The 14,180-nt window shown below is 37.6% G+C and overlaps 2 protein-coding genes and 1 pseudogene across 6 annotated transcripts in view; 1 reads left to right on the forward strand and 2 right to left on the reverse strand.

Moving 5' to 3' along the window:
* Cfap43 (cilia and flagella associated protein 43) overlaps window positions 1-14,180 on the reverse strand; it is an 88,520-nt gene that overhangs the window by 13,777 nt on the left and 60,563 nt on the right. For 4 of the 5 annotated variants that reach the window (XM_046449886.2, XM_046449884.2, XM_046449885.2 and 1 more), the window contains 6 exons: window positions 13,561-13,677; window positions 12,205-12,435; window positions 10,454-10,660; window positions 8,767-8,856; window positions 8,432-8,512; window positions 7,590-7,715 (listed from right to left, as the gene is read on the reverse strand). In XM_046449886.2, the coding sequence (XP_046305842.1) occupies window positions 7,590-7,715; window positions 8,432-8,512; window positions 8,767-8,856; window positions 10,454-10,660; window positions 12,205-12,435; window positions 13,561-13,677 (852 nt within the window). The remainder of the gene's footprint in view (window positions 1-7,589; window positions 7,716-8,431; window positions 8,513-8,766; window positions 8,857-10,453; window positions 10,661-12,204; window positions 12,436-13,560; window positions 13,678-14,180) is intronic. The other variant, XM_046449883.2, reaches the window with a different exon arrangement.
* On the reverse strand, window positions 2,229-3,642 carry LOC124096323 (pre-mRNA-splicing factor SLU7-like; annotated as a pseudogene).
* Window positions 4,833-7,508, forward strand: LOC124096222 (serine/threonine-protein phosphatase PP1-beta catalytic subunit-like). The gene is given in 2 exon segments (XM_046449887.2): window positions 4,833-4,896; window positions 4,899-7,508. Coding segments are annotated over 2 exon segments (972 nt in total). The 5' UTR covers window positions 4,833-4,847; the 3' UTR covers window positions 5,822-7,508.

Here is a 14,180-nt window from a genome sequence, read left to right on the forward strand (position 1 = left end):
TTTTTTTTTTTCATGAGATCCCCGTTCTGCCACATTTCATTTCCTTTTTTTCTCTCTAGCTTCCACGTATGAAAGAAAACATACAACCCTTGAACTTCTGAGTTTGGCTTATTTTACTTAACATAATGGTTTCAAGTGTCATCTGTTTTCCTGCAAATGACATAATTTCATTTTTCTTTTTTTATTCTTAATTACATATCTTTAATAACAAAAAAATATAAGACAGACACCAATGTCAGACTTGACGTTGAACCACCCTATTAAATGTAGGAATAGGAAAACAAAATTTTGACCATCTTAAGAATAAGATCTGCCTTGCTATTTTAATTTCAATGAGTTAGAATCCAGACACCATGTATATTCATTTGCCAATTTGACTCAGCTGTTCTTCTAGAACTACTATTTCTGAGATTCTGACTTAACACAGTATACTACACACTTTTTTTTGGTAGTTTAGAAAGGTGTTAAGTAGATGCATTCATGTCGGTGATTTTAGTCTGTTTTCATTGATTCTACTCTGTCAGCATTATTTTCACAAAGTGTCCTGGGGATCATGGTGATCTCAGTTACTAAGATCCATACAAGCTATCTTACAATTCTCTGAAGAAACCTTCAACTTCAGGTTTTGCTCCCTGCAAATTTTACAAAGCGACACCTGCTAGCTATGAAGATTAGGTATCTCCCAGATATTCTACACTCTCTTAAAATCTAACTTAATATCATAACCGATGTGATTCTGCAATCTGTATTTGGGGTAAAATTGGGAGTTCAAAACCCACTTGAAACAAATGTATGAAATATGATATGTCAAGAGCTTTGTAATGTTTTGAACAACCAATAAAAAAAATAAATAAATAGAGAATCATGTCATCAACAACAAAAAAAATATCATGATCATTACATTAAGGCATAATAAAATAACAAAATATTACAAACCATATCTACTATGATAAATGAAAGAATTTCTATGTTTTTACTACTATTTTTCCTATAGTAGTAAAAGTACTATTAGTATTGACTCAAGGAAGAGAAAAATATAGTGACCCAAAAAATAATTTTTTCCTTTCAGACCAGGAAAACCTGATAAGGTAAAAACAAATGATTACAAAATAACTGCAATTATAGAGTTAAATTACAACAGTAATTGCTAGTTATTAAAAAAAATGAAGCCCTAGATTTGAGAAGAGTAATCTACTTTCAAAATGTGTGCTAATACTAGACAGAAGGCCAGAAAAATTGAGGAAATATTTAACTGTTTTGTACTCAACTGTTGAGTACAAAACATTCTTGGTAAGTAGAGAGTTAAGGTTTTTCCATATAACTAATATAAAAATTAGACTATTTCCAATCTTACTCCACACTTAATGTACCTTCTATTTGAGTTCTTCACTTCTTCAATGTGGAAAAGAAGGAATTTATTTTGGGACTTCTGAAAGCTTTATTAAAGTCAAATAGCAAAGAAGAGAAGACAAGCATTTTTCCAGTCTACAATCATGAGCAAGAAGTTGAAAAGACCATGTCAGCTGAATCCATCCTGGATGAATTTCTATGACTAGTTATTGTCCAAGGAAAGAGGCCATGGAGTCATCTGGCCTCTGCTGTTTCATTCTGTAGGTCTCCATTTCCTCTTCGGTGGGTTCCCAAGTTTCATATATGCTATTGTAAGGCCGTTTCCCCTCATCAACCTGCATGATCTCCTTGACATGAAGAAGGCGTGCCTCCCCTGCATTCAGTGCCTTTTTCAATTTTTCATGTTTCTTCATCATCACTATCTGAGCTGCTCTTTCGGTGTTTCTTCTTTTTCTTTTTCTCTTCTTTTAGTTTTTCTTGATGCATTTCCATGAGGGTTTGAGTTTTTTTCACAGATTCTTCTCCACTTACATCATTTATAATACATTCATCTGAATTAACAGTATCCTTCCCAGCTTCTCCAGTATAATAGGAATACTTGAAAAAAGAGTGACAGCATTTGTATCCCCATCAGCCATCCTTCTAGTAAGATCCCGAGATAGTGTATGGTTGTGAAGTGTATGGTTGTGAATCTTTACATCCTCCTCCTATTTGGAGCAGGCAGCAGCTCGCACTTGTCCTTTGATGTCTGTACCATGTCTTGAGTATTTTACATAGTCTTCAGTCTGGGCTAAAAGTAATTCAGCTGGAGGAGCATCCCAAGTGTTCTTGGCCACCATACTTTTTTTTTTTTTTAAGAGAGAGAGAGAGAGAGAATTTTAATATTTATTTTTTAGTTTTCGGTGGACACAACATCTTTCTTTGTATGTGGTGCTGAGGATCAAACCCGGGCCACAGGCATGCCAGGCGAGCGCACTACCGCTTGAGCCACATTCCCAGCCCCCACCATACTTTTCTAGAATGTTTTCTTTCTGCTGTTCTTTGAAAGTCTTCTTTTTTGACTTTGAAGGACTTATACAATAGCTCTAGTTTTGTAGGATCTGCCTGTAGATGCACTTCAGATCCTTTGTCATAGGCTTCCCAAGCAAACAACTGTGTCTGAGCCATTGAGATGGTATCTCCTGTGTATCTAACGAAGTTATCTCCTGCAAAACTCACTTCATCTGGATTCTTTCCTGCATCAGCATAAGGATTCTCTCATTGCTGTAGTTTTTGGATCATAGTAGGCAGAATTTGGATCTTATCTCAAGTATTTTGCAATATCTTCTCGAATCCTGAGATTTCGGGCAGTAATTCGTCTCTTAGAGTCAAAATTCTGTCCTGACATGTCAATATCATCTGCATATTTGCTTCATCCTCATCTTCACTATTGTGATCTTTCTCCTTTGGGAATTTGGTTCCTCTTCTCCCCACTGTGTTTGGAGAATTAGCTTGTTCCACTAGTTTTCCTGAGGCTAATTCTTACAGTTTCTGGGCTTTCAAAGTTTGTTTGTCCAGATCAACTTTTGGCATATTCTTCCACAATTTTCATGTGTTCTTCTGGATTATAGCCATTCCACCGATCTCTTTTTTCATCATAGTCAAACATCAGTTGAGGCTGGACATGTTCATCTGGAGCTATATTAGAACCTGTAAAATTGGCTCCAACTCGCCTAGGTTTCTCAAAGCAGTCTTTCTTTTTGTGTATCATGGCCCCACAATTTTCACATGCTCCTTTGCGGTACTTAGTAGTTATGGAATTCTCTTTTACTCCCCTCTTGTGCCATTCCCCAGATGAGCTGAATTACTTTTGTTTCTCTGGTTGTGGTCTCTGATGATTTAAAATAGGTCTTCTTGATGGATCAATGTATCATATGGCACTGAAGAAATATACTGAGGAATATGAGGATTGATGTCTTTTCCCTCTTCATCAACTTCTGCTGGAGCATTACCCAGTTTTCACTTTTCTTCTAGCTCCTTCTTGTTTCTCTAGTCCTCTCGAGTCATCTTCTTTGGTTCCTCCAAATTCATTTCTTTGTATCCCGATAGGGGTGCTGCATTAACCGTGTCCACTGCTGCGGCTGAGATAATGACCTCGCCTGGTCAGGCCGCAGCCTACACCAAAACCATCCCATAGTCCGGCAATGTTTACTTCTGGGCTTTCTGCCTCCTCCCGGGAGGCACTGCGGTAATTTCCGGACAACCAACACATGCGCACTCTCATTTTTCCTTACGGTTGAATAAAAATGCCATTGTGTATATATACCACATTTTATTTACCCACTCATCTATTGATGGATACCTAGACTTGTTTCATAGTTTGGGTATTGTGAATTGTGCTGCTATAAATACGGGTCTGTATATGTCACTATAGTAATTCTTTAGGATGGACACCGAGGAATGGATTTTACAGTGGTTCCATGCCTAGTCTTTTGAGGAACCTCCATACTGATTTCCTTAGTGGTTGTACCAATTTACAATCCCAACAGTGAAAAAGTGTTTCTTTTTCTCCACATCTTCTCCAGGATTTATTTTTGTTTGTATTCCTGATGACTACTATTTTATTTTTTATATTATAATTTTTATATTTAATTTTTTTATATCACTGAAAAAAATAATCCAGCGTTAGGGAAGAAGTGGAGGTATGAGATGAACCAAGATAGGTAATGAGTAGAATTATGGATTGAGGTTTTAGGCAAGTGCTATCTTAGGTTAAAATACAAGTCAGAATTGCAGTGAATAAAAATATAACAGGTTAACAAAAGGTTCAAAGAACTTGTTCATAAGATGCAGCTTCAAAAAAAGGTAGAAATCAGTCCTGTCTTGAATGAGGGAAGTATGATTTTACTTCCCTTACAGAAGCATAGATATCATCACTTGGTTATACACCATAGTCTTTTATATCTCTATTAGAATGGTAAGCAGTTTTAATGTGGGAATGTTTCTTTGTGATAGAAGAAGATAAAAAGTAGCAGAACTGCACTGCAGAAACTTGGAATAAGAACTGTAAACTAAGTGCTACACCACTGTCTGTACCATTCTTTTCTCAAATCCTTTCCTTGTGAGAACAAATCAAGCAGAAACATTACTGAACTCAGATGGCTACAGACAGGAGAGAACAATCCCTCACAGTGACTTGCATGTGCCAGAATTGGTGTCTGTTAAACAAGAATGAATGGAACAAACAAATGGTAACAATGTGGGAAATGTTGAAATCAATAAGAACTTTCAAAAACCACTGCTCAAAATTCTTTTTGTTTTAAATTGTTCTCTTTGAAGTTCTCTAAATTTAAAATTTACTTCTCTAAAATCTTCTAAATTCTTGAGAATTTAAGCTGAGATGCCATTCTTAAGCCACTAAAGACACTGAGAAATAAAAAAATTGAAAAAATATTGAAACAAGGCCGCCGAGAAGCCCTTGTTCCCGCTGCCGGGAAGGAGAGTCTGGTGCTGACAAGATGGCGGACGGGGAGCTGAACGTGGACAGCCTCATCACCCGCCTGCTGGATGTCGTCCAGGAAAGATTGTGCAGATGACTGAAGCAGAAGTCCGGGGCTTGTGTATCAAGTCTCGTGAAATCTTCCTCAGCCAGCCTATTCTTTTGGAATTGGAGGCACCACTGAAAATTTGTGGAGATATTCATGGACAGTATACAGATTTACTGAGATTATTTGAATATGGAGGTTTCCCACCAGAAGCCAACTATCTTTTCTTAGGAGATTATGTGGACAGAGGAAAGCAGTCTTCGGAAACCATTTGTTTGCTATTGGCTTATAAAATCAAATATCCAGAGAACTTCTTTCTCTTAAGAGGAAATCATGAATGTGCTAGCATCAATCGCATTTATGGATTCTATGATGAATGCAAACGAAGGTTTAATATTAAATTGTGGAAGACCTTCACTGATTGTTTTAACTGTCTGCCTATAGCTGCCATTGTGGATGAGAAGATCTTCTGTTGTCATGGAGGACTATCACCAGACTTGCAATCTATGGAGCAGATTCGGAGAATTATGAGACCCACTGATGTCCCTGATACAGGTTTACTCTGTGATTTGCTGTGGTCTGACCCAGATAAGGATGTGCAAGGCTGGGGAGAAAATGATCGTGGTGTTTCCTTTACTTTTGGAGCTGATGTAGTCAGTAAACTTCTGAATCGTCATGATTTAGACTTGATTTGTCGAGCTCATCAGGTGGTGGAAGATGGATATGAATTTTTTGCTAAACAACAATTGGTGACCCTATTTTCAGCCCCAAATTACTGTGGCGAGTTTGACAATGCTGGTGGAATGATGAGTGTGGATGAAACTTTGATGTGTTCATTTCAGATATTGAAACCATCTGAAAAGAAAGCTAAGTACCAGTATGGTGGACTGAACTCTGGACGTCCTGTCACTCCACCTCGAACAGCTAATCCTCCGAAGAAAAGGTGAAGAAAGGAATTCTATAAAGAAACCATCAGATTTGTTAAGGACATACTTCATAATATATAAGTGTGCACTGTAAAACCATCCAGCCATTTGACACCCTTTATGATGTCACACCTTTAACTTAAGGAGCCGGGTAAAGGATCTTAAATTTTTTTCTAATAGAAAGATGTGCTACACTGTATTGTAATAAGTATACTCTGTTATAATATTCAACAAAAGAAGTTAAATCCAAATTCAAAATTATCCATTAAAGTTACATCTTCATGTACCACAATTTTTAAAGTTGAAAAGCATCCCAGTTAAACTAGATGTGATAGTTAAATCAGATGAAAGCATGATGATCCATCTGTGTAATGTGGTTTTAGTGTTGCTTGGTTGTTTAATTATTTTGGGCTTGTTTTGTTTGTTTGTTTGTTTTTGCTAGAATAATGGAAACTATTTTTAATTTTTTTTCTGAAACATTTTTAAAAGTGAAACATGGGAAGAGCTTTAAAGACATTCACCAACTATTATTTTCCTTTACTTATCTATTTGCTCTTACTAAGAAAACATGCCTCATTACAGTAAAAGGAATTTTAGAGATTGATAGTTTTAAAAGTATGCAAACTATTCAATCCAATAATTTTTAATCAAACAGTTTGGGCATACATACAGCTGATAGTGAATATTTTGCTTTTTACAGAAATTGCCACTGATTTGGATTTGTGCACTCTAATTTTTAACTTATTGATGCTCTATTGTGCAGTAGCATTTCATTTAATTTTAAGATAAGGCTCATATAGTATATCACCCAACTAGTTGGTAATGTGATTATGTGGTACCTTGGCTTTAGGTTTTAATTCGCACGAAACACCTTTTGGCATGCCTACTTCCTGATAACACCCTCACCTGCATCAGTTTTGTTTTTGGGGTTTTTGTTGTTTGTTTGTTTGTTTTTAGATCCACAGAACATGAGAATCCTTTTTTTGACAAGCCTTGGAAAGCTGACACTATTTTCCTCCCTCTGTACGAAGGATGTATTTAAAATGGATGCTGGTCAGTGGGACATATTGTCAACTATGGGTATTGGGTGCTTCACTGTCTAATATTGCCATGTGAATGTTGTATACGATTGTAAGGCTGTGTCACTAAAGATTTAATTCTGGTTTTTCATAATCAAAGGTCATATGATATTGTATAGATATGCTTTGTAGTGAACTATAGTAGCAATAATTTCTGTACATGATCAAGAGTTTATTGCAGCATTTCTTTTCTTGTTTTTGTTTTGTTTTGTTTTGTTTTAAGGGTTAGAATTAACAATGGCAAGGAGTAGAAAAGTCAACATAAAGATTTTAGAAGGAGAACTTATAGGACAGGTTTGTGATTCATTGGATGTGATTCTAAAATCTTTTATTGAGCATTGTCAAATTTGTAAGCTTCACAGGGATGGACATCATATTTATAATACCCTTCTATATGTGCTACCATAGACGTGAAATTCTTGACCTTAATATTGTCTTTGAAAATGTTAAATTGAGAATTCTGTTAACTTACATTTTATGGATTGGCGCATTGTATTACTGCAAGAAATATTTGATTTTCAGCACAGTGCAAAAGTTCTTTAAAATGCATATGTCTTTTTTTCCTAATTCCATTTTGTTTTAAAGTACATTTTAAATGTAGTTTTCTCATTTAGTAAAAGTTGTCTAATTGATATGAAAAAAAGAAAAGAAAAAATATTGAAACAAAACCCTGGATATGGTAGATTATGTTGATTTTTGGATCTTCTGACCTTTCTATACTTATCTCTTTCTTCATTTAACTCCTTGACTTTTTTCTCATATTCTTTGAATTGTTTCCTTTCCTCTTCTGTCCACAGTGCATCGGGCTTTATCATGAAAGCAGGCTGAGGAATCACCTGACAATAGAAAGAAACACACATGCTCGCTCAAATGGAAATGCATCAGTACTGTAAAAGCTCAGAGGTATGGTTACAGTTTGAAGAAATAAAAAAGCAAAGGCCCTTTAATAGGGTTGGCAAGGGCCAGGTCCCGCAGTACACACCTATAATCCCAGAGATTCAGAAGCCTGAGGCAGATAGATTGCAAGTTCAAGGCCAATCTGGGCAATTTTGGACCTTGTCTCAAATTGAAACATGAAAAGGGCTATGGATGTAGCTCAGTGGTAAAACACTCATGAGTTCAGTCCCCAGTACCACCAAACAAAACAAGACAAACAAAAAGTCGATAAGGACAATAGCCTAACACACTTTTACTAAAGAGTATGAACATCATGACTATTGTTCTGTGACTCTGGAGAGTGAGAGCAGTTTAGGATATACCTGGACCCTTAGGCGACAGAGGTGTGTGCAGAACTACACCTGTACTGCAGGTGTTAGAGTTGAAGTGGTATCCCTGCCTTTGGTAGAGAACAAAACCACTGTGGTTTGTTGGTGCTCATTTGCTTCTTGTGAGAATGGAAGCCAATTTTTTTTCTTATTTGCCTACTGTGTATGTTTATAGGGTACTATAAGGTTGTCTAATATTTTTTTGCCATAGAATTTGTACAAAATGGTGAAATGTAAGTGTATTTCAACTCTGCTATACCTTTCACAAGGAGGGCCAGATATCTCACCATTTTCAAAATGTCTTCCTTCTTGACTTCCAGAACACCTCCCATCATGTCCATCAGGGCTCTGTTTCTAACGTCCAAACCCTGAGAAAGAGCCAGGGTCAGAGAGGGCAGCTGAGACAGTGCTCTGACCCCAGGGGCACCTCCCACCTGGTGTTAGGATGACCACTTTAGGATAGGGAATGGTGGCAGTGGTATGGAAGAGAGAACGGAGGAAGCCAGATGAGGTTCAAGTGGCCTCTGGACCAAGACAATTATCTTTATGTGCTTCTATACTGGGATACAAGTATCTCTAAAGGAAAGAGGGTCTTGGGTATTATTTGGACAGAGCTGCATACCTGTGAGTGAAGCCATCGCTCTGTTTCATGGGGTGAAATCAATTCTGTTTTGGCTTTTTGCCATGGAGAAACATGTTTTTGAGCTGTAATCTAAAAGAGAAAATACAGCTTTCTGCTGGTATTCTTACAAAATCCAAACCAAACTTTCCTTCTATACACTGGGAGGAAATTAAATAGTACTGTGAGAATTAAATTAGTACAATCCATATTTTGCATTCAATTTCTGTTTTGGAATGAAGATAAAGTCTAAAATGAGAGGGCTAGAAGAATAGATCTTTACTTTTCTCTTAGTTTTCAGCTCTGTCTCATCACTGAAGAGATTTGATTTAGATGAAGGGTGAGGGGAAGGGAGGTCAAAGAAGTGTCACCTAAGTCAAATCCTGAAAGGTGTCCTAAGAGATCAAGAGCTTGGGGCATTCTAAGAACTGTGGGCAGTAAAGCATGGGCAGAAGGGAGGGAGAGCAGCTGGACAAGACGAGGGCAGGGAGATGGTCAGGAAGGTGGGTTGTATCCCAAGTGCCCTGGGCAGCCATTGCAGGGGGTCAGGCACAGCAGGAAGCCACATCTGACTTGCAAAGAGATCTCTCTCCTGAACATAGACTGATGGGAGCTCAAGAAAAAGCAGGCATGGGGGGTTACTGCACATGCAAAGGGATTGCCTTGAGCTGGGCCCTGAGCAGTGGCAGAATGAGGTCTTGGTTTTCACCTTGCTCCAGCTCCCAGGTCACATAGCAAAGAGACCAGGGAAAAATGACTTGTAGAAGTTAAACAAGTGCAAAGGTTAGGACAATGTCCTCAGAAGCAAATGGTTTGGGTCCAGTCTGTTACTAATTAGCCAAGAAACTGTGGCTAAGCTACTTAATTTCTCTGTCCCTCACTTTCCTTATCTGTGAAATAGAGGCAATGTTAGGGCTTACCTTCTATGGATGTAGAATTATATATTCATTCTCATCTATCTAGGACACTTAGAATGGGGCCTAGCAGCTAATAGGGATGGTGAAAATATTTCTTCTAAACACCAGTATTATCTTTTGCCCCAAAGTAGTCAAATTGGTTTCATATGAACAATAGTTTTTCTTTGAGTATTCTCCAGCATTTTTTCTTTCAAAAAAATGAAATATGGTCATATTTTGTTTTCTTTAGGCATTCTTTTCGAAACTGCCTATGCTTTGAAGAAGGCTGTCCACAAGTCCCTTTCCTTGGTATCTGTACTGCCCACCAAAGATCTAAGATAATGACTCCATTGGTCTTTTTCCCACAGAGTGGTTCAACCCCTCTGGTTCAAGCACTGGCCAACACTGGGCCAAGGAGCCCCTTCCCAGGCAAGCCTAGAACTGGGACCAAGATAATCTAATTCAGACCAGCTGCTCTCTTGGTAGAGGAGATACAAAGTAGAAATTCCTAGAAGAATCTTATATGCTCAGATAAGTAAGCTAGGAGATAAAGAAAGAGGGCCCTGGACTCCCCATAAAGCTCTAGTCTTTGCTGCCGGTTTCTTCCTAGGTGCAGTGTCCAAATCTTCCCTGGACTCCCTGGGGTCCATAAAAGAAATTCTCAATACTGCAGCTCTATCCTCTGTTTTTATTATCTATAAATGAGCATGCTAGCTAATACAGAGAAGAAGGTGAACAAATAGGATCTGGGAGAAATCTGAGAAAGAGGGAAGAGATGATGGGGCCAGCCATACCTCATGATCCTCTACAACAAAGGTTCTCTCTGGTTTCTCACAGTCTTCAAATTCTGGTTGCCAGACTGTTTCCTCCAACTCCAGATCTGAAATAATTTCTCTAATTCTAACATTTCTTTCCGTCACACGTGTGATTTCAAACTCTTTTTGTTTATATGCAGCATCAAACTCATTATTGAAAGCAGTTTTTACCTTGTAAATGATATCCTGAAATATCAATATGTTACTGAAAAACACACCACTTCTCATATCTTTACTAGTAACATGATCCCAAGTTACACTTTCCCTCCAAGGTCAGTCCTGAAATTATCTTTTAAGAAGGTAAAATGAATCTTCCTGGAATGCCATTTGTATCAAGCCATTTCTTGATTCGATAATTGACAGTGGCATCCAACCATAGGTAGGATTAAGGCAACCATATTCCATAATCTACTTTCTGAAATGTAAGCTGTCATTCAATGTGCAAGTATGATGATAAATGTTCAGGTGGGTGATGTGCACACAGAGGCTCATTGAGCAATTCTCTCTACTTTTGTGCATGAATTTTTTTTTTTAAATCTCTTTTTTAGAATCTTGTGGCAGATGTAGAGAGGAAGAAATGGCCAATACAGAGTGTTTAGAGAAGCTTCCAGAGAACTCCACCAGGCACAATATTCTTTCTGTAGCTATAGGGTCAGGTCATTCTCGGGCAAGAGAGAACCTGAGCTCACCAGAAGGATCAGTCAATAGCCAGAGAGAAAGTGAGTCCAGATGGGTTGCTACCACTCCTAATGGCTCAACTCAAAGTGGCCTTTATGTTACTGTCAGAGTTCAGCCTATACTTCTATGTTATTGGGGAAGAAGCCATTAAATTGGAAAAAAATGATCTTAACACTTAGCCCCAGAGTTTCTCTTGGGCTGAAATTACCTCTTTGTAGGAATAAAGTAGCAAGAAGGTGATGCCTGGGGCATGAGTCTGCAGAAGCTGGGCCACAAAAGGTAACTGAACCGTTCTTAGAATAAATTGAGGGCTTATTCTCTGAGGAATAAAGGGTTAGAATAGAAGAAGGAAAGGAAAGGAAGTGAGAGCTGAGTAACATGACAGGAAGCTAGAACTTGAATTGCAGACATGGCTGAAGGACTTTTAAGAAAAGGAATAGCTAACATTAAATTTCAAACTATCTACAGTCTCAGGCATTGCATTTTCAAAAATTATGCCTATGCCCACAGCCTCAAAATTATCTAATTCCCATGACCGGGAACCTCTAGAGCACCTTAGGGTCTTCTCCATAGACAGATGTGTTATGAGATTGACTTGTTTAGTGGAGAAGTAAAGAGGAAGGGACTTATTCTAGAACCCAGAATGTACCAAAATTCTTAGAGAACAAATTATATTTCCTCAGTTAAGCAGATAAATAAGCAGTTGTGTCTCAACCTTAAAAGGAGATCCTAAATGAAACTTGAGGTACTGAGAAGATGGAATCCAAGAGTTTCTTTGAACTGACTAAAGATCTAAACAGAAGAATGGTTTGTGGTATCAGCCAGTGTAAAGTATTCTTTAGAAAATGTGAGATCACAGAACCCAGTTTGAAGGGATGGAGACAACTCTTGTACATAAGCTCTGTCTGTGGACATGGATGGTAGCCATCTGTGTGTTTCTTTATGCACTTTGATGAAATCATTTGATTGGAATTAGGTTTCAATGTGAGCACTTTAAAGACATCTCATAAGAGTTTCAGAGATTTTTAAGAATAAAGAGAAAAGCCACCCACTTTTAGTAAGGTAATTTGGTTGATCTTCTCCTCTCTGGAGTGAAGTTCCAATTGGCTTGATAACAAAGAGGTATCTACCCCAAAATCAGTACTCAGACTACCAAGCAGGTAATTGGGCAAGTTGGAGTCTCTGATTATCTTATCTTCATCTTCTTCTTCTTCATCATCTTCTTCATGACGCTTTTTAACCAAGGAGACTGCAGATTGAACCTCTGAAATTTCCTTCCGTAACTGAATAGAGAAAAAGATTACATGGAAGTCATGCAATAAGAAAAATTCTCTAAAGGACAATTTTGCAACAATTTAATTATTTTAACAACCATCTTAAGAGGTTAAATCATCTTGCCAACAATTTAATTCAAGGTGTTAGGATCCTGAAACCACCACAGAAGAAATTAAAGCTCCAGAAACGGACAAACTGTAAACCAAAGAACAAAAATGACCCTGAACACTACATAATATTGATATTTGTGTGTCAGGATGATACCCACTTGTAAATACTTCAAGTTTTTCTTGGTATGTAAGCATTAAAAAGTAAACAAACTTGTTCACATGGGACTAGAGGGTGTAGGTTAAGATTTACATAAGCCTTCATTTTATGTTTTGGAGAAAGACTAGATGCAAAGTTCTGGCCAAAACAAAGCTATAACAAAGGACCATTTTCTTTCTTTCTTTTCTTTTTTTTAAACTGATTTCACAGAAATTATTTCTTAAAAAAAAAGTGGGGCTGTTTTAGGGAAACTGCATTTACATCAAAATAGATTCTAGTTCATCTTTGTTGGTTAATTTAAAACACAACCCCAAATGGTAAGGTAGAGTGAGAAGGGAGTATAGACCTCTGAGCAAAATAAGAACAAAACACCAATTGTTGTTTTTAAAAGCATATCCTTGGTATCTGATGGCTAGCCAGTGTTGGATTTACTATATGGATATAGGTCCTGTGTTTATTAGAATATATCCTGTAAACTGGGCGAGGTGGCGCATACCTGTAATCCCAGGGGCTCGGGAGGCTGAGGCAGGAGGATCATGAGTTCAAATCCAGCCTCAGCAATTTAATGAGGTCCCAAGCAACTTACTGAAACCGTGTCTCAAAATAAAAAGTAAAAAGAGCTGGGGATGTGGCTCAGTGGTAAAACACCTCTAGGTCTAACCTTTAGTATCCAAAAAGAAAGAAAGAAAGAAAGAAAAGAATAAAAGAATGTATCCTGCAAATTAGAAATAAAAATATAAATGGAACAAAATACATATATAAAAATGCACACAATATATTAACTTATTATCCTAAATTGTATCCTAACTCAAGTCTGTATGAAGGAAACCCTAAAATAAATCACATCACTTATATAAAAATTGTACTTTAAGACACTCTGCTTCAATCTTCTTTTGCTGCAAGACTGTCTTCAATTCCTTCAGCTCTTCACTTGAGCGCTCTTTCATCGGGAAGTTCTCGACCACATAAGGGATGTGAAAGCACTTGGGAAACAAGCAAGAGGAAGTAAATTCATTTTTTTAAATAGTTGTAGATGGACAGCATGCCTTTATTTTATTTGTTTATTTTTATGTGGTGCTAGGATCGAACCCAGTGCCTTACATGTGTGAGAGGCAAGTGCTCTGCCACTGAGCTACAGCCCCAGCCCCAATAAATTCATTTTGAGTATAATTGTGGGTATGTGGGGATGAGGTGTGGGGTGTTTTCTCTGTCTAAAATTAACTCATGGGATATTATGCCATGAGTAAAATTGGCACTGGAAATTTTAAAAATAAAATGAGGCATGCCATTAGTATTGGTTAGACTTTGTACATAACACTTTGAAGGATTTCTTTCTAGAGCAATGGTTCTCAGCTAGAAAGCTATTCTGCCTCCCTTCCCCTCACCCACACCTGGCAATGTCTGGAGACATTTTTAAATTTTTATTACTGGAGGTGTGGGGTGCTCTTATCTAGTAGTCAGAGACCGGGAATGTTGCTGAACATCT

Source organism: Marmota monax, unplaced genomic scaffold, assembly GCF_021218885.2.
Source record: "Marmota monax isolate L192 unplaced genomic scaffold, Marmota_monax_Labrador192_F-V1.1 WCK01_AAM20220418_F8-fsc00004, whole genome shotgun sequence".
Lineage (NCBI taxonomy): Eukaryota > Metazoa > Chordata > Mammalia > Rodentia > Sciuridae > Marmota > Marmota monax.